The sequence below is a fragment of the Melitaea cinxia genome, chromosome 21 (assembly GCF_905220565.1).
Source record: "Melitaea cinxia chromosome 21, ilMelCinx1.1, whole genome shotgun sequence".
Lineage (NCBI taxonomy): Eukaryota > Metazoa > Arthropoda > Insecta > Lepidoptera > Nymphalidae > Melitaea > Melitaea cinxia.
In genome coordinates this window covers 5,433,542-5,461,237 of record NC_059414.1, presented here as the reverse complement: position 1 = coordinate 5,461,237, position 27,696 = coordinate 5,433,542, and the positions used below count along the sequence as shown (strand labels likewise).

Genomic DNA, 27,696 nt, shown 5'->3' with positions numbered 1-27,696 from the left:
GTCTGTCTGTTTGTTCCGGCTAATCTCTGAAACGGCTCGACCGATTTTGACGGGACTTTTACTGACAGATAGCTGATGTAACAAGGAGTAACTTAGGCTATTTTTATTTCAGAAATTTATTTATTTTATCACTGCGAACTGGACAATAACTTTTTTGTTAAATCCCACGCGGACGAAATCGCGATCATAGCTAGTAAATAAATATAATTGATTTTTTCATTACACAGGTTGAAGCCTACGATCCAGATCTTGACAGAAATGAACCTCAAAACATAATTTACTCATTAGTCAAGCACGAACAGAAAGAATTCCTCCAAATCGACAATGATGGTTGTCTCCGTCTCACAAAACCCTTGGATAGGGACCAGCCATCGGGTTTCACAAGGTGGCAAATACTCATTATGGCAGCTGATCATGGGGGAAGATTGGGGTCAGATAGTTTGAGGTCCACTACCGAAGTTATACTTGAACTAACGGATATCAATGACAACGCTCCGTTTTTGACTAATGTAAGTATTTTTGAGTCTTCTTTTGTTCTAAATTTTTGTGTACTTTGGCTAGTACACACTGGCACAGTGTGGTGTAGGTTCGAACTTCGCTCATGGCAAACGTTTGTATCAGCCATAAATGTTGACGTGGTATTGGCATTTGTGCTTGTTTGACACAAGATTAGGCCTTACTGGCCTTTGAGTGAGAAGTTTTATTACTTTGGTATGAGAATTGAACAAAATCGTCAATTGAGATTTTTGTTACCGAAATGAATACTGTAAGGTATAGGAAAATTTCGAATTACAATAAGCGAATGAATTTTGATTATAAAAGAGATCCCATTCGTATTCGAAAAATCTATTTAAATCGTAATTGAATAACGTATTTTTGTAAATTCAGCCAATAAAGTACATGAAACGTCGTAATATCTCAGTTCCTACGTCTCGTTCAAGTTTTATTTTACGAAGCGCCTCTAATGGGAAACGATCAGGCTACAAGAAGAAAACAGATGTCTGCTAAAAAATGTCGCTTAGAGACAGAAGCGTGGAACGTTCGCTCATTTATATTGCATTCGATCTGTTGCACTTCTTTTTTTACTTTTACAAAAATAATTACCCCCTTTTAAATCTTCAAAGTACGAACATGCAATTTCCTTATAGATACCATTCTGGGCTCTTTATAGACCATTTTAAAGGAATAGCTATCGATAAATTTAAATAGAGCCATCAGGACTAAACCTTTTTGCGGAAACCGTCTGTTTATAGGATATTATAACGATTTACCTGTTTTATGATAGCCTTTTGGGAAATAATGCATAAAATGCCACTAAAGTTTTCTTTCAAAAAGAGTTAATTCAAAAAGTGAAGTTTGATTTAGAATGTAAAATGCTTCCATTTCACGTCTTCCATCTTTTGTTCAATAATTCAATACAAACCAAATGTATAAACTTTTAATAAATATTTTTTGTCTGTCTGTTTGTTCCGGCTAATCTCTGAAACGGCTGAACTGATTTTGACGGGACTCACTGGCAGATAGCTGATGCAGTAAGGAGTAACTTAGGCTAATTTTATTTTAATAATTTATTTATTTTATAACTCGGCGAACTAAACAATAACTTATTTGTTAAATTCCACGCGGACGAAGTCGTGGGCACAGTTAATTGAACATAATTGTTTAGTAATCGTTGAAAAATTTATAAATAATATATAATGAATAACAATTCTTAGAAAATAAAATGCTTTAAACAATAAGAAAGCAAACCGGTTTCAAAATAGTTGCACATAGTTTTTTCTTCTCTTTTGAAATAAATAAAGTCTAAACAAAAATATAGGGGGGGAATCGAAAGTAAAACCTGAAATCCTACACCGTCTCGTTCGTGTTTAATTTCAAAATGTACTCGGATGTCTTGATTAAAAACGATTGTTTGGAAAGAACTTGTCCGTATTAGCTTATTGTTAGTTTTTCTATTATGGATCGTAAAAAAAAAAAACGCCGTTGTCTGTTAACATCTATAGAATCTATAGCGTACGTAAGCATATTTCCCTTCTTAGGGTATGTGAATTTATAAGTTACATGTAATAAAATAATTCTTCCGTTTACTTTAGACATTTTTCATTTTCATTTTAATATTTCTTTCAATTAAAATTAATCTAGATTCAGACTTAGCTTTACGTTTATTTTAAAAGTTATAAACGAAATGTTACAATCTTATTGAGTTTAATCTTTCTACATATTTATGTCCACATTGGATATATAAATTTTGAATCCTTTGATCTTAAACATCAGAGGAATAACATAGAAATCGATTCATCCTACGCGTACTATCGGGATTTACTATTTATAATCAACTAGTTGATCCGGTAAATTTCGTATCTTTTTCTAAATATTAATTTATTTATTTTTAAATATATACATTTATTTATACATTAACGAACACAATAAATGAATAATTCAATTTAGTGTATTTGTTCGGAAGTTATTACTTTTTTATTTATATACATAGATATTAGTACTAAAATACACAGTATGGTGTACCTATTGTAGTACTAATGACGGAAATATAATTTTATTAAAAAAATTAATAATATCCGACTCAATATGTAGAAGACATCAAATATACAAAAGCAGTTCTTAATTTTTGCTTTAATAATGAATCTACCACATGTATTTTACGAAAACTTTATCATTTTTTCCTGTGCAATGCGCTCCAATTCGCTGTGTTTCCCTTGCAATAGATTTATCACGTATCACGATTTGCTCAAGATTTTCATTCTATAAACTATTTTTTCATTTTCAACATGTGCTCTAACAGCCTGCAAGTATTCCAAATTTAAACAAAGACTTAATATGGACGTGAACGAATTAGTGACTAGTCTTTCTCGTATTTTTACAACAAATTAACTGACATAACGTGTTACAATCCTCCTAAGAAAAGTAAGTTTTTTGGAATATTATCTGAAGAACTTTTCTTGAATTTAAAAACAATTTTAACATTTTAAACTAAAAATGCTGCGAATTAGCACGGATTAAAATCCCCTTTTCAAAGATTCACAATCTCTTCCATAGGGTCTAGGTCAACATTTTTTATCCACTAGGGCTTATCATCATAATATTATAAAACTATTGCGTACCTATTTGAACATTATGCGGGATAAACAAAGACTAATATCTTGTATTTATTGGTGGCCAAACTGGCGTGCAACAGTATTAGAGAAGCGATATTGCTTGTCTATCAAACATCCCTTTGACGAGGGTTAAACTTGGTGAGATATATATTTAACGCAATTTTACAATATCGTAGACTCAACTGTACTGTATTATATTAATGTAATTATTATATTTTATCGAACACTAAAGGTGATATATTGAAATTTTGGCGCAGTTCGCGGTAAAATTTATCAGACTGTATTAGATCAGATTTAGAACTTTTATTTTCAATAAAAATGTTTCTCTTAAAACTCTGTGTTGTCAAAAATAAGTTTGCAACTTAACTAAAACTTCCAAATTCAATATAAAAATGTGAAATTGAGAATTCGCGAGTATACAAGTTTATAACGATAGCCGATCACAAAAAGAAAATTAACGTTATAAAAATTTCTTTTCTTATTTTTAAAAGCTGGAGTTCGGTTACGAAAACGGCTTAAGTGATAATAGACTTGGTTTTAAACCGTTTCAATACTTTCAATATAAATAAATATCGTTTTGCTGTTCTAATTCCACGTAAGTGAAAATTAATAAACTATTCTGGAGAGCAAAAATATCGCCAGTATTTAGTACTACTAGTACTAGTACTACTTAGTTGTACTTTGTCCTTTATTTCACAAGTTTTTATCGAATGATGCTTATTTTCGATTAGCAAAACGTCGCGTTTTTCGATTTCCAGCGAATGTGATATTAAAATGTCGAAACCTCCAAAAATTACATAGATGTTATAGGAGGATATAGTTATTAGAATTTCTATGACGATATTTGAATAAAATAAATTGTAATCATGTCACATACATTAATTAAAATATTAACTAATAAGTTAGATTATAAAACAATACCTTTGATATTAAAAAAAAAAAAACATTAAATTATTTAAACAGACAATGACACACCTGAATTTCAATTCAATTTTTCACCGAAAAAAATCTTTATTCATTCATTCAATCAGATTTTTACTTTTCGACTTAAAATCGCTTGGGATATACCCACTTCTCATTGTTTTTTTTTTATGCTAATAACCAGTGGATTCACTAGGTATACCCTATTTTTTATCTACGGACTAAGATTTCGGCCGAGTACCTTAATTTCCATTTTTGCTGTCTCTCAATGGAATTCTTTATTTTCTTCGAGACATGAACTATATCAAAACACAAAGATAATAGTTATGTTACAGCAAATTTTAACATAAAACTTCACCTTTTCTATTTTGTCTTTTGGCGATATAAATAGTAAAAAATTATTATTCACAATATACACTTCCTTGTAAAAGAGACTATGTACCAACTATAGGTAAATACACACTATAGTTATATTTTAAGCAGCAATAATGTATTAAATTTACAGAAAAACAATACTAACTTTGATTTTTATTGCAGACTCAACCAGTAATTTGGTACGAAAACGATCCTCCAGGGCAGGTTGTGATTCTCACGGCAAAGGACTTCGACTCCGCTGAAAATGGACCTCCTTTCACCTTCGCGCTCAACGAGTCCGTTAGCTTCGATATCCGATCCAAATTCCATATACAAGGTAATGCAATTGGCAATTTTTATCTCCTTTTGTTACCAGCATACCAAAGACGTCATGTGTTTTAGTTCCCAGAAGTGCCGTAAATGTCGACTAAGGTTATAGCGGTGAAACCTAATAGTGTTATTGTTACATATGCACTAAAATTCTTAGGCTGTTTTCTTCTTGCGAGTCTTATAAAGGTTTCTTAGGTTTTATATGTTACTTACAACAGTAAAGCCTATATAAGTAGTTGACGACTAGCGGAGATGAAAAACATGACGGTGAAATTTATCTGAAAGGAAATTCAAAGGCATTCAACTAGTCGTCGATCTTCAGTTAGGTGACTTGACAGCGTCTACCTCACGTCAAGATAGCATAGAATATATCTAGCTTACGTTAGACTGACATTCTTGTAGCGAGGTAGAAATTTCGTTTAAGTTAGATTAGACTTGATCGGTAAAATTACTAAATGTAAATTTTGTCTTGAAACATTTTTACGCTGTGTTAGAAAAATATACGAGTAACGGTTAAAGATTTCAAAAGATCGCTTGACGAAATTTAAATAACTGAATTACTATCTCATTCGAGCGCCTCTCCGTGTACCCCCAACAATCTCAACAACACGGAATTTTAAGGAGGAATTGAAATCGAATTTTCGATCAATTAATGTAGTTAAAATGCAATAAATGGCGCTTCAAGCCGAACTCGTAACTTTGTTTTAGGAGTGCCAATTCAATTTTAGTCGTTTCCCCCATTCAAGTTTGCGTGTTGATAATTGTAACTCGTGTCTGCGGAAATTATTTAGTACCAAACTGGTACAAACTTTTTCGTTTAAGTAGACTTTCTTCTGAGTTTTAAGCCTAACAAACTTTTAACGGGATCGTGTGTTCATTTTGGTCTTATTGGCTGCTGTCTATCGGCTATTAAGGTACAACTTTTGTGTACTTTATGTTAAATTGCTTCGCTCCTAATAGATTTTGTAAAGATTTCGAATTCAACATTTAACTTCCTTTTTGTTGTTTCGTTACAACTGTTTATATTTGCAAACTTGATAAAACGCTTTACTTTCTGTTTGGGCTCGTTAAGCGTTTTATTGTTTAGCGTTTCGTTTAAATGGGGAGGTCTAATCGTGGTTTTATTTACAGGCAATATACTTTCGACAATCGTGTCTTTCGATCGTGAGCAGCGGAAGGAATACAAGATACCTGTCGCAATAACAGACTCTGGCACTCCACGATTAACTGGAGTTTCGATTCTGCACATTGTAATCGGCGATAGAAACGACAATCCAATGGGTCCCGGAAACAGCGATATATTTGTATACAATTACAAGGTAATGTTTTTTTTTTAAATAAAATTTCAAATATTTCGGCATTTCAATAGTTTATTCAATCGTACAGTGAATTTTAGGTTATAATAAACCCTCATTGTTTGTATATGGCTATTGAAATAAACAATGAGAGCGAATGAAACAATTATTTTATCATACAGATATTTATTTTTGAAATATTATATAAATAGTAATATTTTTGAGGAGGTTATTGAAGTGAACACGCTTTGAATTGAAATCATTTTATATCCAAAATTATTATCTTTCAAAATATGTCTATAGAATCTGATCGTAGACTTTATTCGGAGCAAAGATTTATTTATGCCCAAAAGGTATTATAATAGTAAATCTTAGAGGAACATCTTTAGACGTAAAATTTATGACAAAATATAGATTAGAGATTATGATACATTGTGTTAAAATTAAACAATGTAAGTAAACTATAGGCTAAACTTGTTCTGTGACCATCCAGTACATCTTTAATACTACAATAGTCATATATTAATTATTATTACGTGAAGCAAAGCTTTTTAAGATAATAACGCGGACGGAGGAGTATGAAATTTTGCACACTTATAGTTTATATAGAGAAAAAGTGCAGAACGCTAATATTTTTTTTTAAATTATGCATAAAAATATATTATCAATAAAAAAAAACCATTACACACACTACCATGTATTTGACACACACACGCATATATACTCTTGTTTATTATTCTAGAAATATAGACCTTTACAATTACACACACTACCATGTATTTGACACACACACGCATATATACTCTTTTGTTTATTATTATAGAAATATAGACCTTTACAATAGACTCTTAAAACTCTTCAAACTTATAATTTAAATTAATTATTATTATGTAGTAATAATTATTATTATTTATTAAAATACTTGCTATAAAAGATGTATAGTATATTTGTCAGTTAGAAATATATATTGCAATAAGAAACACGAGTAAGACAGACTATGTACGCATAGTCAATATTATTATGTAATTTGATATTTAATATTATATTATTTCCCAAAATGCAATCAGACGGAAACGTACTTCAACGAAATATACAGCTGGCGATATTATGTGAGTATGGAATTGGGGATTTGTCCCCCTCGATAGAAAGATAATCATTTATTCATTTTTTTCATATATTTTCTTATCCCAAACGTACTGGATGGTTTATTTAATTTTATCGTTCATTCTTTTCACCACCAACAAACTTATTTTATTTCACGTTTTGAATTTTAGTTGAGACTCGTTATTTCTCCTACTTCGACGATTGTTTCTTACTGCGTACTAACTTTACACGCGGTTTTGCTTATAATATTTCTTTAAAATATGCAATATGCTCCTTTGAGCAATCATTTGCAGAATCGTTTCAATAGTTTCAAAGTAAAAACAACTCCCAAAATTTACCTTCTAATAATAGTGTTATATGATATTAATTTCGTATGCGTTTAATCGACAAATTGAAATTAATGAAATTTATTGTAATTGCATTTAAGTACATTCATAATCAATTTCAAAGGTCGCCTAAAATCCGCATACATTTCGAATTCGGGTAATTTATTGCCATTAAACTGACGCGAAATAAAATTTTCGTTTATAATCGCGTTTCGTGTGATTACATTTACAATTTCTCGCTATTAAAGCTGTAATGACCCTTAATAGTATGTATAAAGTTAGTTAAAATGTTTTCGTGCTGGGTCATTTTTTTAATTTCATTTTTTGTTGATTAGAGGTTTATTGGCAAGGATTATATTAGCGTTTATTTGGATACCGAATAATAATGTCCATGTAATTTTAGTTAAAAATCTTCGTTAAAAGTCCTAGTACAATAATAAAATCAAATAAACGAATCACTCTGTTTTCCATTATTCCATTAATATAGCACGTCAAGTTTTATCTATCATCTAAATCTCTGCTAGTTATTCATTTTGTTTAATTAAAACCTCAATTTTCGTGAAACTCTTTGAAATTTCGCTGACTGAAAAAGTGTAGCTTTTATTTTATACATTTTTATTTTTTATTTTTGAAAAAAGAAAATATTTTCAACCAGTAAAAGTACTTTTAAAAAGTTCAATTTGAACATTGTATCGTCATAACTTTAATACCATTAGCTCGTGTCTTTTATATTACGACTTACGACAATAGATAATATCAGTATGAATTTATAAGTGCGATTTCGTGCGATTGTTAAAATAAAATTTGCATTCAAGAGCTTCGAAGTATGGAATAAAACATGAAATATCTGTAACAGCGGCGGTAACGGATCCGTTGCTCTTTACAAGCAACTATAAACAGTTTTATGATTCGAGATCCTTATAAAATTAGACTTATATTTTCAACCACAATGCTTAATTTCATAATTTTGGAAGTATTTTTTTAATTCTCGTAAAAAAACTGAATCATCTTCCCGAAAGGAAATATCGAGCAAGTTGAATATAAATATATTGCAGTTTTCAAAAAAAAAAAAAAACTTAAATGTAATAAATATTAAGGAATTCGAATGAACATTTTCGAAACCCTAAATTAACCCGACTAAGCCAATGTTATTTCTATAACGAAAATTACGTCCCAACTCTGTCCGGCGTTTTCAATACTTGATAGATTGACATTAGTGTTTACTACTCGACTTTATGAATCGTAGTGATGTCTTACAGCCCCATAAACAAACTAATAAACCATCGCGATAAACACGATACTTAACACAAAAAAATATATATATACAATATCACCGAAATTGAACTGATATTCCTTTTAACGCGTTAAGTAAGGTAGATTAATAATATTAAATATAAGTAAATATATATATTCCTTAACGACTGCATTAAATTGCTTTTTTGTATCAATTATTTTCAAGACAAGACTAGTTTTTCTACAGAAGAAACTTAAAAAAAAAAGATTGTTACATTCACAAAAAAAAAATTATATCATCACGAAGTTCGGCGATCAATTAATTATATTATAAAATATGTATTAAAAATAACCAAACATAATTAATAATGATAAAACATTTACCATCGAAACGTATTCTGAATCTGATCAGATTGGCTATTAAACGTGAATAATTAATTCAAAGTGTAGATCCGGATAATAAGGTCGGATAAGCCTTTGCTTTATTTTGTGCTACTTTTATTTGTACCTGAATTCCGATATGCTTTACTATAAATGATTGAGTTAAATTCGGAGTAGGAGAAGTATAATAATGCTTTTTTTGACGTCTATCTTTGATGTTTAAAAATATTTAATTTTTGATCTTATTCAACCTCTGTAGGTTCATTTTAACAATTATTTTTTTAGATTATATATGCTATATCTGTACATGGAGGATATTGTATATGGAGTTGAGTATGTTAATAAAATAGTTATGATCAATTGCTTTAGAAGTACGATTATAAATAGAAAAATAATTTTTTTAATTCAAATTATATAAAACGATGATAGAGAAAATGACAACAAAAAAAAAAAACAATTTTTTTTCATAACTAAAAGATAAAAAAGCTTCCATGAATTAGCAACGTTTATTTAGTTTGTAATATCAATAAAGCTTGAATGAATTTGCAGGAAAGTCCTAGTTTTATAATATATGGCTATTAAAATGTTAATTTTGCCTTAATGAAAGTGGGTTTAGTGCGGTGCGTACGTAAACTGGAATTATGGGGGAGGCACTTTTTACTGCCCGGCCCTGATTCGCTTAGTTACGGCGCTGCTTTTATTCCGGATAACTTTTAGTCAGTGTATTTGTTAATTTTCAAATTGTTACTTTAACGTTAAACAAAATAAATCTTTAATTTTTTTTTACTCTTTAGTTTTATGTTAAAATGTGGCGAATTAAAAAAAAAAACATAAATACTAAACAGGATAATAACTAAATAAATAAAAAACCTTTAAGTACAAGATAGGCTATTTAAAATTTAAGTAATGATTAGATGGAATCGTAATAACTGTCTATAGGAGATATGTATATATCTTAAAGCATTTTTTATAAATATAGTAGCTGGACCTGGCGAACTTCTTATCGCCTTATTTTTTTTCTAAAATATAATAATTACACATATAAAAACAAAATATAGCCTATTTTTCAAGTTGGATCAAACTGCACATGATGTGCAAATTTGATTAAAATCGGTTTAGTAGTCCATCGCGAACAAACGACGTGACGCGTAATTTATAGACGATTTGAGGACAAGATTTGAAGACGTATTAACAACACTTTTATTCTTATATATTATGCTATAATAATTAGGTGTATACTTCATTTTATTTTATTTTGGCGTTTAAAACACTATTATATAAAAGTAAAATGTTTTTTTCAGTATTAAGTTAATATGACATTAATTCCCATTCACTACATTCCCTTCAAAATTATGAACGACCCATTTGAGTCACAAAAAATATAAAAACTACAATGCCTTTGAATATAATTTTCAACTAAAGCAAACCTACTAAGCGAACAAGTATGCCGGTGCTTAATTAGTGTTCAAAAAAAAAATCAAAGAGAAAAACAAAGCGTCATGACTTTCATTGTAAAAAATTTTTTCATTATATTTTTCACGATTCAACTGAATCTTTACAGTTAAATTCAAGGCCGGACTGAACTTACTGAACCATAGAAGAGATCTAATATTAGAAGGGACATAAAAAAAATATATTTAAATATTTAAAATGTTTGCTTTCACTGTTCTTTTTCTATACTACTTAAAACCATATTCTAAAAACTCGAAACCTCTAAAGTTATCTCGCAAGTCAGATTATGTAATTCAAAAACAAAATTATTGCGTTTTCTTTCACTAAAATTTAAAACCATACCGGTATTTAGTTAGTACAAATTAGGAAGGACATACATAGATACCGATTCATTCGAAAAAATTATGTTCGATGATTTAAAAATGTATGTAGTTGACAACAGTCATTAAAATGTCTTCAAATCATTAACAAATTTAATAAAAATACCTCATAAACAATATAACAAAATTTTATGCAAATAATAATCCTTGTCCGGTAAAATATATAAATAATTTAATTTTTCATTTTATTATTAACAAAATGGGACAATACAGTCATTTCTAATTCTGAAATTGATGGTCAATTTGACATTTGTAATCTACAGTATAGTATAATAATAAATAAATAAAATTTAAAGGACCCATTAATCCTAAACAATATTAGAAAGATTTTAGGTTATTAAACATGTTACTTATAGTAGACATTCAGTAGCTATTAAAGTAAATAAAAGTACCTCTTATACCTAATATAGTGAAAGTAGCTAGAACAGACTTAGTTAATGAGGCGTCGACTTGGCCGCAAATGCTTCAGGAGATTCCACTCATAATGAAGATTGTAGCAAACGTTACTTAAGAAATAGATAGCTATCTCTTGATATACATTTAATGTTAATGATTATAAAATTGCAGAATCAAAACTATTCTACCATATTTCATAGAGAAATAACTGTTATATCGAACTAAAAGTTTATTGAATGGATATAAAACATTTAAAATCAATGTAACCATATTTCAATAGTATTCCAAACGCGATGGTAACTTTGAAAAGCTGAACTCGGAAAAGTAATTAAACATAAAAATGAAATGATCTTTTTTTTTAAATTCAAGAACAAATTCAGATCAACTTTGAAACAATTGAATAGTTATTTCATAGTTCTTTAATGATTTTCAGTTTTATTACATTTTATAATTTATTTCACATGTTTATTTATAAGTAACTATTCAGCAGTCACGTATCTGTTATCATATGCACGATGTAAGAAGGACGGGGAAAATGATAATCTCCTATTCCAACAGGGTGAAGCACCGGATACGGAAATTGGCCGAGTTTTCGTCAACGATCCTGATGATTGGGACCTTCCCGACAAGCGTTTCATGTGGCTACCTTCATACGAACAAAGAAGTCCTTATTTCGATGTTCATAGCAATACAGGCATGATCACTATGAAGGAGGGCACACCTAACGGAACTTACTTGCTACGGTTCAATGTGAGTATTAAGGTCAAATTAATTAAGTTTTAAACTTAGATGGAAACACGCTGCGACGGGTATTTAGAGAAGAGTTCTCTATACTTCACTCGTTATTTTTCTTTGTGAAACATTTTGAATCACTCTCGTAATATAAATAATTATTCCTTGCTCGAACCTCGAGGCTTCATAATTCAAAAGTCTACGTAGTTACCGACATAAATACCTTTCATATTAAATTTTTCAAAATCTTAACCTTATCTTTGTAGTCGAAAAATTAATAAAGTCTGAAAAGATTTCGCTCCCGTTCTATTTATGTTGGCAGTTCTGTGGGGTTTGAAGTTGTTGGGGAAGTTAATAATTAAATGTTAAGCACTCGCCGTGACCTGACCGAGTGAGCTATGAGGTCTAGGTAGAACGTGCCTATTCCTAGTCCAATTCCGTATAAATTGTTGGCGATTTAATTTCGTTTGAACAAGTCATTTCGCTTTTGATTGTATTTATGTCATGTCGCAATGCGTTACTAGATTTAATTTTAAACGAGAAATAAGATTTTCGACCTTCAAATAACCTCAACTGTATTAATCAACAAAAGAGTTTCTATACAACACTGGAAAAAAAATTGTTCGTACATTATAATAGTATTGTTGTAAATAAATAGAATGTCGATAAAATAGAGTTCGATAAAACATACTATTTTGAACATTTAAAGGTGACAGAGGAAAACGAACCACTCGTACCTTTCCACTGGGTGGAGGCGACAGTGAACGTGACAATAAAGGAGATACCCGAGGAAGCGGTCGACAAATCCGGATCGATTCGCTTCGTGAACGTCACCGCTGAAGAGTTTATTATTCCTGAAGCAGATGTAAGTAAACTAGGATCACTTATCCTCTTACTGTCGGGATCTTTGTACACGGATTCTAGACCCATGTTTATTCAAAACTTCTGGATTTGATATAGATGTTTTTACTATCGTTAACGTGTTTATTTTTAATATTTAAGCTCCTTTTCTATGTATTAGAAATTGTAGGCTTTCATGGTTTGACCTAGTTAATTATTAAGTTAAAGTTTTTACCTGTTGGTAAAATTGTGTTGAATACGGAAAAACATTCTAGAAATTCGTCGACAAATTTAGTGAAACAGAATTTTTAAAACTAAATAAATAAATCTTGACTTTAATCTTTATTAGAGATGCATTCACACATGTAACCGCAAACCTCAAAGATGGTGGCTCCTTTGAGGTTTTTGCTCGAAATGTTTTGGATTATATCCAAGCCGAAATTATGTACTGCAGTATAATGTTGTAAATTTTAACTGAATTCCGCTTCATAAACGCACTAAGAGTTAAACATATCCTCACTTGGGTAGTATAAACGTCATAGTCTATTAAGTTACTTAAACTTTGTACTCATTATAACTGAGCTCGAAGAGATTACAAGATTACGCTGTATACATCCATTTGTATCTTAAACTCCCGACTGGGTATTATACGGGGCCGTCTCACAGTTGTACTATAAATAATGATAATATCATAACAGGGCTTTGCATATGCGGACACAGTAAGATTTAACGACTTTGCTTACACTTGCAATAACGACGGGCTAAAAACATATAAATGTATTGATTTAGGTATATAAAAATATTTATTAATATAGTATTACTCGAAATTAAATTTTATTTAGTTTTGATGATTAATAGCATAAATCATAGATTGTTGCCTACATAATCTAATATATATAATTCTCGTGTCATGGTGTTAAACATTGAACTCCTCCGAAACGGCTCGACCGATTTTAATAAAATTTTGTGCGCATATCGGGTAGGTCTGAGAATCGGCCAACATCTATTTTTCATACCCCTAAGTTATAAGGGGGAGGGGGTTAAGGGTGTTAATAACATATATGGCAAAACAACGTTTGCGGGGTCAGCTAGTTTAAATATATTATTATATAGCTAAAAAAAGTTTTACAAAAATAGTAATTGGGCTATCTATCACATTAAATCAATAGACTAATCTATCTCATATGAGATTCCTTAGATTTTCCCAAATATATTTTTCAAATACTATTATTTTCAACATGGGAAATAAGAAATACCTAAGATCGTATTTGAATATATTATGATCTTTACGACTTTTTAATAAGGTGCAAAATTCGGTGAACATCTTTTTAATATTAAGCTCAAAATTGTTCAGTAGAAAGATTATATTAGGTTGTGGGTTAACATACCAAGGTCAACTTGGACAAAGTTACGGGTTTCGGGCGATTGTTGGCAAGTTAGGAACTAACGGGGTTGGCACCATTTATACATTAACACTGTTTGGTCTTAATTAATTTATAATTACACAGCAAAATGACTAGGAAAAAACCACTTACTTTTATGAAATTCGTTAAATAGTGAAATAATTACTTCATTTTAAAACTACGATTACATCAAATTTAAAAAAAAAATTCAAAGCCAATTTTGAATTACGAATTGTACAACAATAAATAATATAATCCTAAAATAACAAAAATATTTCGTGAAATAATCAGACAGTATTAAAAAAAACTATTATGGTCAAAGCAATGAAATGACTTATAATTCTAGACAATACTATATCCGTCTCCTTTCCCCAGGGTACGAGTAAAAAGGACAAACTGCATCGTCGTCTTGCAGAACTATACAACAAGTCAATGGACAATGTTGATGTTTTCACGGTGTTCAGCAAACTGACAGTCAAAGACGCGTTCCTGGATGTACGATTTTCTGCGCACGGGTCACCGTACTTCGAAGCTGAGAAGTTGGACAGTATGGTGATTGGGATTCAGGAGAAGGTATGATTGTTTTCTTTTTATATATTATTTTATAGGTAAATTGCACCGTTGCAAATTTTTATTTGACGTGAATTAAAAAAAAATTAAATATATATATATATATATATATATATATATATATATATATATATATATATATTTGGGAACTACTAATATCTCTGTATAGATTGATGATGAAGTAACTTTTATTCATTAGACATACTATAGTCCAATATTCCAGGTCATCCAAATCTTACTTACTTTCTGATGGACAAAATGTATACAGTAGAGTAGTATTAGTGTACAGTAAACACATACACACCCGCTAGCTGAGACTAACGGTCAATTCTCAGATATCAGCTTCTGAAGTAGTACGTAAAAATTGTATGTTATAAGTATTATTCTTGCATAATATTTTGGCAATTGTTTTTTTACGAGTACAAATATTTCTTTATTATGATAGGCATCAAATTTAATGTACTTTAAACTTAATATAGCTTGATGCTTCTACTTAGATGTAGATTTATAAACAAAGGCAGTCTTAAAATAGTCCCTTAAATATCGAAGAAAATAAAGGTCTCAGATAGTAAGTAAATTTATGTTTTTGACAATTAAAATATCAAAATATATTTTTAAGCTATTTTTCCTTGTGATATTTCAGAAACTATTTTAATACTAGGTTTGTTGTAAATCGACAACTTTGTAAAAGCATAAAGCTTGTATTAAGTTTTAAATCAGTTCAAAAATTTTAACATCTGTAGCGTAAAAAAGTATCAAAAAATGTTCATACAAGAAATGGCTAAACTATTTTGTAAGAATTTTGTAAAATATAGTCAAATTATTGTCTGGCAATAAATACTGCCGACATAACGTGTTTGAACGTGTCTGTCATTTTCATATTTTTCACAATATTCCTTACAACATACGTAAAAATCAGCCATCAGAAAATATCTAAAGTTAGTACCGTTTTAAAGTATTTTTAGCAGCTAATATCTTAAAATTGGTCGCAAGCCTAAGCTACCAGTCATATATACATTCACTTATACTAATCTATTGTATATATCTTGTCCATTAGAAAATAAGTAAGCTGGGGGGGGGGGTCTGTGACCTTATTCTATTAATAATAATACTCATAAATCACTTTCTATTTATTAATACATTTTCGAAATTTACAAAAAAAAAATTGTTTTACAAAAAAAATACCCAAATATTGTATCTTACCTACTATAGATAGATGGATAGATATATGGTGTTCCTGTCTGTGCTCTCTTTAAGAGAGTAACAGCTTAACAGCCATCATAAATCGCATTAGCGGACCTACATATCCCAGGATTTATTGTAAAACACTGATTTTCAGTTTTCCTTTTCTACCCGAAGTACTTGTGTATGCATACTAGTTAGTCAATTGTATGTATATAGCATCTAATAAAGCCATTCGGTAATAAACGAACCTCGGAATAGATGAGTTTCGTCATTCGATCCCACATTACAAGTTTTAATTGCTTTAGTCCTTAAATTGAACGACCAACAATTAAGAACGATGCCATCTTCCAATTAGTTATCTGAGAAAATATAATAGGTTATGTATTTCTCTATCAAGACTTTTTTACTTTTTTCATAATACTACATTAATAATACATAAGTACATCTGAATAACTATCTGACCAGCTAGTCAGAACTTTGTACCATAATTTTCCTACTTTTTTTATGATTTTTCTTTTATACTTATGATTATGAGTTTTATTCTATACTCGTATTTATAAATACTTTTTTAAATTCGGTCTTACAAAAATGACGTAGCAAGTCACGCTTTAATGTCACAGTGTATTGAAAATACCGCTTGTCAAAAGTTGTATTGCTAAGGAAAAAGATTTGGAAACTCAATTGACAGCAAGTTGGCGGAAATGCATCTGCCAATTTTTAAGACCATTCTTTCATTTTGTCTTCGCTGAAAATAAAATTGCAAAAGAAATTAAGCACTGAGAAATGACATCCATTGTTTTATTTGAATTCAAAAATCTAATATAAATTTAACATTATTACGATTTATTTTATAGTACAATATAACTTTATTCGATTGACTATCATATTTATGAAAGCCGCCTAAGTGGGCGGTGGATATAAATATCTTCATACAATATTGAAAGATCCTTATCCACGGCATTCTCGAAGAGTCCGACCTTTGACCTTAAATTGAACTACAATAGTAAATCATTTTATAGTCACAAAAACATTTAAATTATAGATTACCATTCGTATGTATAAAGATGCTATAAATTTAATACGTTATACGTGCGTACGTTACGCAAACCGCTCGTTGAATCTTGACGAATTGTTCGAACGTATTTGTAAAAGTATTTTAATGCACAATTACTTGCTAGTTTTAACCTCGTACGGTTAAATCTGTGCTAGGGATCGTTCTAATGGCCTCGTTAGCAATAGTGGACAATATATAAAACGACCACTACACTAGGCAGATAAGGATTATCTACAATTTAACATTTAGAGTAAAGACGAATAAAAGTTTTTTTTTGTACTTTCTTCTTATATAACATATTGCAGATATGTGGCGCTGATTTTGCTTTCAGCAAACTTGCAGTATTTTAGTTAAAAATATTGCTAGAAAATAATTATTCAGGGTTTATAAGACTATATACTATATGGTAGAGATCGCTACTTTAGCGATAAGGCCGCCACTTGTACATCTCTTTTTCTGTCTATCTATAAATTAGTTTTGGTGTACAATACAAAGTATAAATAAATATCGAACCTTATTATCACTTTAGACTAAACGCCCTTCGGGGCCTATTCTAACAGTTAATAAAAATAGCTTTTTCGGTTGACGTAAAACGGTATCAAAGAAATGTAAGTTAATAATATATTTTTCTTTTTCAGCATCAAATAATACTTCAGTAAAAACCAAACAATTGTTTTTTGTCGTGCCTTAATTATCATCTAAATATTAATCTTATAATAATCTTGCACTTTATTGAGTATGTTTTTTATTCTTTTTTTTAGTGTTCTTATTGTGTGTAATATAGTAAAAATAAATAAATAAATAATCTTTATTCCTTCAAACATGAGTACATCACATAAACACGTATTACATCAATTATACTTAGTCTCTAAAAGAACAATATATCTCTGGTCCCCACACTAGGATTCACTGTGTCATGGGGTCCAGTTCCTTCCGTTAGTTTAAAACAATAGTGAAAAGGAATGCATTTATAGTTTACATTTTGTATTTTATTATTCCTTAATTTGTATTAGAACATAAGCAAGAAATGGTGTGTGTTTTTGAGTGCGAGTGTGTGAGTGTGTGTGTAAATCAGTGTAAATAAATAAATATCAGATATCAGAAACATGTGCTTTGCAATTAACATATATTTATTTATTCGATATAGGCAATACGATTATAATATATATTACTTTTATTTATAACATAACTTTGTCCATAGCTGGAGGAGGAACTCCAAGCAAAAATCTACATGGTCAAAATAGACGAATGTCTGATAGAAAAGGAACAGTGCGAGGATTCCTGTCGCAATGTGCTAATGAAGAACAATGTCCCTCTATCCGTGTACACGAACACTACGAGTTTCGTTGGCGTGTCAGCTAGAGTGGAGTCGGAGTGTACTTGTGACGTTGAAGCGCCGCTCGTCTGCTTAAATGGAGGTGAATTAGTCTAAATTACCTTGTATCGTTACAGATATTCTCTTGTTATATTTGTTTTGATATGATGTTGATATTTATTTAAAATGTTAAAATATTGGGTTTTTAGGATACAATTTTTTTTTTATTAGGTCTATTCAAAATAATTGTAATTTATTTGATGAATGTGTTCCATTTTGTATTTTGATAACATAAAAAAATCAAGTGCTAAAATTTAGTCGAAGTGGGTTTTAAAGTTAATTTTGGTTTACACCACAAGCTTATGTCATAGATAACATATTAAGTAAATTTAAATTTATTATAGGTTGATACAATTATTTTAGTAGTACATACTTAGTACAACTTTTTATATTTTGTAGACCAACCTACGCGGTTACACTCCGCATCGAAGCGTGAACTTTTATTGGTTATACTCGTAGATTATCTTTTCCGGTAAAGAGACGTTCTCACTCTGGAAGAATTTAACAATACAACAAAAATAGATTTACATTTTTTTAATTTTCACGATATAGCACAAACTATATGTCTACAAAATAAAAATCTAATCAAATATTCTTTAGGTACCCCATTCGCTGACAAATGTGAGTGTCCAGAAGGCTGGAATGGACCCCATTGTGAACAGACCAGCATAGCGTTCCACGGAGACGGTTGGGCGATGTACCCGTCACCACCCGCATGTCACGAAGGTCACGTCACCCTAACTGTTACGTCACATAAGAAGAACAGTCTCATCTTCTACTTGGGACCGTTGAGATATAACCCGCTTTTGGATGTTCAAGGTCAGTTATGATTAATTTTTTGATTTTATAATTGAATATGAATGATGTTCTCCTACACGGAGAACTAGGCCTAACCCATCAGTGGGATGTTTACGTTTATTATTTAGGTTAGGGAACCACGAAAGCTTTATTTATGTATAGTTTGAAAAACTGAATAATAGCGGCCTTTTCAATGAAATGTACAAAATTACGAAAATATATTTTTTAATCTAATTTTGACATCATATTAATGGACACTATCGTATTCTAATTGATAATGCTATTTTTAATAAATCCTACCTGAAAAGTGGAGGGATTACATGCCGCTGTAAAGGAAAAGTGAGAGGATTAAGCTTTTCTCTGTAGCAAATGTAGTCCTTACTCTGCAATATCGGTAGACTTTTATAAGCTGGTTTAAAATAATAATATACTTCAACAAATTTATAAAATGGCTGTGTAGGTCGTTTTAATTCGTACAAAAATAAGACTTTAAAAGCCATATAATGACAGTTTATTACACTTTTAATTTAAAAAATAATCAATAGATAGTTTCCAAAATTAATGAAAATATTGAATATACATTTATGATCTTGGAGCTCGAACTTCCCTGCTGGATGTTTTCATATAAATATTTGCGTCACAATACATTTATAACAATGTTATGTATATTCACAAGAATATCGATCGTTTTGATATAAATAGTAATAATTGTAGTGTAAACACGAGAAGGAATAACAAAATTGTAACTCCAAGTTTCCGACTGCGCCAAGTAAATGTCTCTTTTGGGTTATGGTATCCGCATGTATCTATAATAAAATCCTATAAACGATATTGAAATTGTCTGAAAACAAATTTAAAGTTTATATTAAAAATAAATTAATAGCTAAGGCTTATTATTCGGTGCAGGATTACATAAATGATAAATACGTGTGGACTTTGTGACGCTGTATTTCATGGATGATATTAACAAAGTATACAAACACAGTTTCTACTTTTTTTAAAGAGAACTGCGAAGTTTCTTGCCGGTTCTTCTCTGCAGAATCTGCATTGCGAACCGGTGGGAGCTTCACTAGCGAAAAAAATTTGTAAAATAACGACTCGAAGGTGCTTTTGAAGCCAGTTTAAATGAAACGTCGGGTATCAAAAAACTAATAAACCACGATAAAATCCGACAAAGTGGTTTCATTATAATATCGAATAAAGCTATTTATGATCGTTTTATTGATTGATTTACATTATACGAAAATAAAATAGTTTGGTTGTTTTTACGTAATTTAGTTTGACTGTACGTTGACGTCATTCATTTAAATGAACTGAAGTCCCCGAAAACTTACGTAAGTGAAGAAATGAGGCGGCGTCGTGCGTGTTCAAATTCATAGGTATGATTAATGGTCGCCTTAAGTAATCCAATAATACTATCTCATAAAGGAATCTATGGTGTTACCGCCATTACACCTTCGTGGTATTTCCTACGAACACGGCCCTAATGACTGGATTATTTAGATTATGAGAAATAATGTATCTTGATAAATATTATGTTGAAGTAATTAAATTCATTATTATTATTTAATAAAAGTATTTTTTTATATAAAAATTAAAATAAATTTATCTAAAATATGTAAAATATCTCATAAATAAATTAATCTAGTTTTTTTTTTTTTTATATTTAATAACTCTATTTATAATATTTTGGTTTTTATCACGCTTGTCAAAGTCGACTACAATATATAGTTTATTTAAAAGTAATTTGTACACCAAAGTAGTGTTAATTTGAGGCAACTAATGATGTCAAAATCATTCTTCATTTGAACAATATTTCCCGTTTTTTTTAAACAGTAAAAAATTCTATAGACTATAGTAAGTGGTAAAATTCAACCTCTTGCTGTATATCTAAAACTTTTTAATAAGTAGAATAAATATCTTAAGAGTAATATACACTTGCACTTTGGCAAGGCTTTCGCTTGTGAGCAAATATTTCTTCTGGCGTTGCCAAATTGGCAATACTGTTAAGTGGATTGCACACACTTGTCGCAACAGATACGTCATTTAATTTCGCGTCGAGTACACTTAGGATTTCAGAAAATTTAACCAGAAAAATCTCAGCTTTAATTTGTTGCTTAATGGACATATTGCTTGCTTATATCGACGAAAATAAAGAACATTTTTTTTTTCAAATACAATCTCTGATTTTAATGGCACTAAACATAATTTTATTATTACTTAAAACTAAAATTTTTGTGTTGATCACCTTTTTTGAGATGGGGCACATGAAAAACCATAAATACAATACAATTAAATATTACTCCTTGGTCAATACAGTGTCAGTAATTTATTAGTCCATCAGTAATTTATTATAGATAGGTATTATATAGAAGTCAAGACAACGCTTTATGTCGCTCTGTCGTTAGGTTGTAATCATTAGGACTCAAACGTTGCCATCTACGCAGTTTTAATACAAAGCCGATCAATATGTCCGTGCACTAACGGCTAAGTATGCCTTTAATGTTTTTAAAACTGCCATCAAATTGTGTTTTTTTATAGTATGAGAAGCGAATTTTCTCAAACTCGAAATATTTTCGAAAATAATCTTAATTTTGATGTGAATTATTATGTAATTATTAAATATATGTACATATGTTAAAGTATTCCTTTTCTTGTTATAAATATCATCATCATCATCATCTTCCTGCCCTTATCCCACTCATGTAGGGTCGGCACAACATGTTTTCCTCTTCCATTCCTCTCTATTATTCGTCACTTCAGTGCTTACTCCTTTCTTTCTCATATCCTCACTCACACAATCCATCCATCGCTTCTTCGGTCTTTCGGTTATAAATAGTTCAATTCCAAATAACTTTGACCTAAAATTCGATCGTTTCACAACACTATTTCGATACGGTATTACAAGAGTAGAAAAGTTTAAAGAGAGTTAACTCTGAATATACCGTAATCTTGCTTTTGTCGCTTACAATCCGTTGGATAAAGTTGCTTACGTTTCCACAATGGAACTATTGGTGACCGACTTCAGTGAACCAAGCAAGTCTTCAACTAAAATTGAGTTCGAGAAAGCTCGACATTGTCGGCTTGACGATAAATATGTCAGAGTTGATTGGCGTAACAACTTGAATAATGATTTTGGACGAAAATCACAATTGTTCCCCTAACGCGATCCCAAAGTTTTATTCTCCAGTTTGTAAATTAAGTTATCGTTATTGTTGAGGAAGGGCTCAAATAGATCGAGATTTTCTGATAACTTTACCAAATATAATCTCTTCGAAAGTGTGCGTCCGAAGTATTATCAAAGTCATTTGTATTCTAAAATATTCACAATAGATCGTAATTTCAATATTAAAAATATAATTCTGAACGTTTCTAATGAAAGACTGTGTACAAAAATATTTAATGGAAAATGATTTATTGTCTTTTCATTAGTGGATTAGAAAATTTCCAATCGCGTATAAAAGCCCGTTTAAGTACGTACTATTGTCGTGCAAACCGTGTCCGCCTCTTTCCCTAGTCACTGTAATGATTTTTTAATGATCACGTAATGACTGACAGCCATGCACGCCGTTATGATTTATGGAAGCGATCATCGCGTGTTAAACTACCTACTTTTCACACGGTTGCTTACATTTCGTGGATTACGCAATTATTTTAGTCTGTTTATTGTCTGAACTGCCCCATTTCGTGTGTTTGCATGTAATTAATACCTTATAAAGATAATACGGTTCGGGAGTCGATGTTTCGTATCGTTCGGGGTGATACGTCATCAAAACTGGTGTATTGTGACATGTTTTTATATGTAGGTCGATAGCCACGATTTTGGGGTATAATTATCTTATGACACTTTTAGTATTAAGTAATGAAATTCAAAGAAGGGTATGTACTCGTATAAATAAAAACGTACAAAACTAGCCAGTAACTTATATTGGCAAAATCTTGCAATTATTATTATTGTAAGCGACATGTGTCTTCAGTATTTTTGCATTGAAACAGTAATTTAACTTATTCAAAAATCGTATTTTCATACCTGTAGTATAAATATGTTTCTAAATAGTTATAGTGATGTATTTGATATCGTCATATTTAGATCAAATCTATATATTAATACGTCAAGCAAAAACTAATTGCTACTTTTTATAAAAATTTCGACAGAGGAATATGAAATTTCGTACACTTATAGTTTATACTTATAGAGAAGGAGTGCAGAATGCTAATATTTTTTTATTTTTGCATAAAAAAATACATAAATCCATTAAAAAAAACATGACACAACTACTATGTATTTGACACACACACAATATATTATAATATTTTTTCTTAGTATTATAGAAGTAGAACTAGTTAGTCTTTGACAACAGAACACTAATAATTTTTAAACTTATAATTTAAATTAGGTATGTAATTTAAAATAAGTAGAACTACAAAAATCTTTTAACAAATCTTATCAAGCAATTTTTAGGTCCGACTTTTTACTACTCTGCCAGATTGTCAACCATTATCAGATACAGAGTATTATGTGCTAATAATGAGCTGGTTTACAAAATTCCGTAGTTCGAGCCAAAACACCGAAGGCTGCCTTATATTCCTTGAGCTTTGGCCAAGATTGTTGACACTTAAGTTATTTGAACATTAATATTGCGACTGCATTACAGCCTAACAACCTCTTAGAAATGCTAATAATTATTGTTAATTAAAACGAATTAAGATTTAATTTGGCAAATTAGCAAGGATATTTATTTAGTAATATTATAAACCTGTAGTAATATTATATACCTTCTGTCTCTGTTATAGTTTGATGTTCCTACTGGTAATCTTAGAAATTTTAAACCTATTCACGTGCCTTTGGCAAAAAGCAATTATAGCAGAATTTATTTTTACTCAGAGCTAGTAAACACTTCAATGACTTGTGTATGACTATTGATTTCGATCTGCTCAATTTATGTCATATCTCTGCTAGACGCAAGCTTTCAAACATTTATTTTGAACTAGAATAAAAGAATGCTAGTATAATTATAGGTATATTACATAAATATTTACTATGTTTAATATTATTAATATTACTATGTTTTTACAATATCAATATGTGTATAAGTTGTTTCTATTGTGAGCTCAACTTATGCCTCAATTACTATTTCATGTCTATCTGTGTAAATTTTAATTGGTTTTTGTAATTATCTAATATGTATAAACTCTAATTGTGTATTATTATAACCGTAAATTCACCTTAAATAAATAAATAAATAAAGCATATTAACTTTTTGTCATTTCAAGTAATGGATTTCCCTCGTTGCAAAACAACTGATTTATAATATTGAAGTCCTGGCTTAGATAAATTAAACTACGTTTCCAATTTCTAGCGTTATCAAACTTATTGATTTAATGCCCCTAATCCAAACTCATGCAACTGTATTGTAATTTATCTTTCTCTAAGTTTGTCTTAGACACTCAATAATACATAAATTTCGGCAAAGTTAAACGATACTCTTGAAATATATACAATAAACAGTGATATTTCCTTTGTTACAGATTTTATGTCTTTGGAATTAGTAGACGGTTATCCGATTTTACTGGTCAATTATGGGTCAGGGACCACACGTCTCAACAACAGTGTTGTCCACGTAGCTGACGGCAAACCACATCTAATCGAGATTGTCCTCATGAGAAGCTCCATCGAAATGTTCGTAGATAGATGCAAGCTGTCGACTTGTATGAGTCTCGCAGCACCGACGGGACCGAGAGAAATTCTCAACGGTAAGTTACATTTTATTATTTAGTTATATTCTTAAAAAAATATGGAATGGATATTTGTATTTGCATGCATATATCTTTACGGTTTGAATGCCTGTCCTTGTGGGTCTCCCCATCGTGCCTACACGAGCACGTTATGATGTCGGTTCCGGTTGTTATAACCTGATAGCGGCCATACTTATAGTAGGAAATATATCCACCAATCCGCAGTGGAGCAGCGTGGTGGATATAATATCCGATCCTTCCTCTACATGGGGAAAGAGGCTAAGCTTAGCAGTGGGATGTTACAAGCTAAATCGTGAAGTACATTTTATTATTTCCATAGATCCTTACAAATACCTTCTACGTCAATAAATTTATACGATATCCCGTTTTTCGGTACGTTGACTCAATAGTCATACATAAATCAAAAAGGTATTTGGTGACAAGCACTTCACGTTATATTTTATCTGAATCTCGATATTCTGGAATGAAAATATTTGTGGTTTAACGCCGATGCAAACTTTTAGCTTGTGAGGTTTTTCTGATTAATTTATTTACGAAATTGCGTTACATCCTTCTCTTATTAATGCCATGAATTGCTTTACTTACTTTTACTTGTAATAATTGTATATGCGACTCAAAAATTCACTGAGAGGACTAATCATTTAATCTGGTTTTAAAACACAGTGTGTTTTATTAAAGTTCAGACTTGAAGAGTATTATTGAATTCGTAATTAATATTATAAATTGTTTACAGTTAACGGTCCACTGCAGCTCGGAGGGTCGAGCGTAGATTTACAGGCTCTGGCGAGAGCGTTCGGATGGCGACACGTCCCCACAAATCAACACTTTATGGGTTGCATCAGCAATTTTACATATAACGATTTTGTAAGTATAATATTTATTAATATTGTTGACTTAGTAAAAACTTTTATAGGTTTTATACATGGTGTCCGTTTTTAAAATAAATTAAAAAATTCTAATGCAGACTGAGAAGAGTGAATAAATAAATATCCTACATATAAACAGTGATTAGAAAAACAATCTCTATTCCTTGTTTTCTTTAAAAAAATCACGATAAATTTTGTAAGGTTTGGTTGACCACAATAAATAAGTTTTTATCCTCAATTTCTTAGAATTTCCGAGAGGAAAACAGCATGACTCATTTTATATAATGTATCTTATTCTGTATCTTTCATACTTTTCCCAGTATTAACACGTCGAAGGGAGTCCGGTAACGGTATTTTCCTTCAATAACTGTGACATGTTTATTAACTCACGAAGATAAACAAGATTTTTTATTATCTCTAGATGTACAACTTGGGCAGGCCGTCCGTAGAACATAACGCCGATCCCGGATGTCAGAAGAGCGTATTTACTGCCGTTACTTTTGGCATCGACACTAACTTCTTAGTAGCCATCCTCGTCTGCATCGCTATTTTGATAAGTAAGTATTTAGTTTATAATATTACGGATTATTCTTGATTTGTTTGATGCTATTTGTTTTGAGTTAATTATATTTTTGTAATACTCTATCAATTTTGTTTTTTAAATCTGTGATAATGAGTAACTATAAAAAAAATTATAAAAATTAAACTTCAATGTATATAATACGATACGTATAATACGATACCCGTGCGGGTCTTCCTGACAGGCCCGAGGGTCTGTCTGGGTACGGGCCTCGAGGTTGCCCTCTTTACCCGGGCTTTCTTCTCCGGGGCTTCGCCTCCGGGGTCGTATCATTTCGGCTCTATTGGGCCAGGGTCACAGTGCCCTTAGGGTCTTCCTCTTCTTTAGGGTGTCTCGTCTTGGTTAGGTCTCTCCTTAATAGTGGTCTACTATAATACGATAAGAAAACGATCTATATAGTTTTATTTGTGTCCAATAGATGGCGCTGTTACCTAGAAACTAGTTCAAAATTAGTCTAAATTGGTCTGATCCTATTAGTCGATAACGTGATGTTTCATAGCCTGTTTTTCACATCAAACTAGTAGACATTGAACCAAACCTTTGCAGCGACATACAAACAAACTAAACCTAGACATTTTTTATACAAATTAAAATAAAAAGAAAACATACAAAACAACTAAAACAAAAATCCTTTTCAGTTCTCCTCTTAGCAGTAGTAGTACATCGCAAGCGAGCTGACGCGTGGGCGGAAAAAGAATTAGACGATATCAGAGAAAATATCATCGCGTATGAAGATGAGGGGGGCGGTGAAGGGGACGCTGGGTATGACCTCCACGTGTTGCGGCAGATGTACGACGGACCCCCGCCAGATACTGATGCCACATTTATGCATGCTCCTGGTAAGTTAATTACTTTAAACGTTTTAATTTCATTTATAGAGTTGTTAGTTAATGTTATAATTATCGTGAAATACATTTGATGGATTTTGTTTCGGTTAGTTCGCAGCTAATAACGGCATTGTAGTTAAATGAGGTGTTGTTGGTTGAAGATCTTGAATATACTTTTGAAATTATCGTCAAACGTAGCCAATCTATAGTAGATTGATTTTCGAAACTGCTACAAAAAAGAGGATTGTTTCTACATTAGAAGTCTACATGAGACATACATAATTCGACGACGCGTTGGCGCAGCGGTCATAGTACTGACTGTTGCGCTGGTGGTCGCGGGTTCGATCCCCCTCACGACAGATATTTGTATTGGCCATATAGATGTTTGTCGTGGTCTGGGCGTTTGTGCTTGTGTATTGTGTGT

The 27,696-nt window shown here is 30.9% G+C and overlaps 1 protein-coding gene across 1 annotated transcript in view; it reads left to right on the top strand.

Moving 5' to 3' along the window:
• Window positions 1-27,696, top strand: part of LOC123664254 (DE-cadherin) — a 39,029-nt gene that overhangs the window by 8,348 nt on the left and 2,985 nt on the right. The window contains exons 12-23 of the mRNA XM_045598849.1: window positions 228-509; window positions 4,572-4,725; window positions 5,850-6,037; window positions 11,844-12,035; window positions 12,727-12,882; window positions 14,636-14,833; window positions 18,271-18,487; window positions 19,045-19,263; window positions 24,772-24,996; window positions 25,733-25,863; window positions 26,287-26,422; window positions 27,084-27,284. Of these exons, the coding sequence (XP_045454805.1) occupies window positions 228-509; window positions 4,572-4,725; window positions 5,850-6,037; window positions 11,844-12,035; window positions 12,727-12,882; window positions 14,636-14,833; window positions 18,271-18,487; window positions 19,045-19,263; window positions 24,772-24,996; window positions 25,733-25,863; window positions 26,287-26,422; window positions 27,084-27,284 (2,299 nt within the window). The remainder of the gene's footprint in view (window positions 1-227; window positions 510-4,571; window positions 4,726-5,849; window positions 6,038-11,843; window positions 12,036-12,726; window positions 12,883-14,635; window positions 14,834-18,270; window positions 18,488-19,044; window positions 19,264-24,771; window positions 24,997-25,732; window positions 25,864-26,286; window positions 26,423-27,083; window positions 27,285-27,696) is intronic.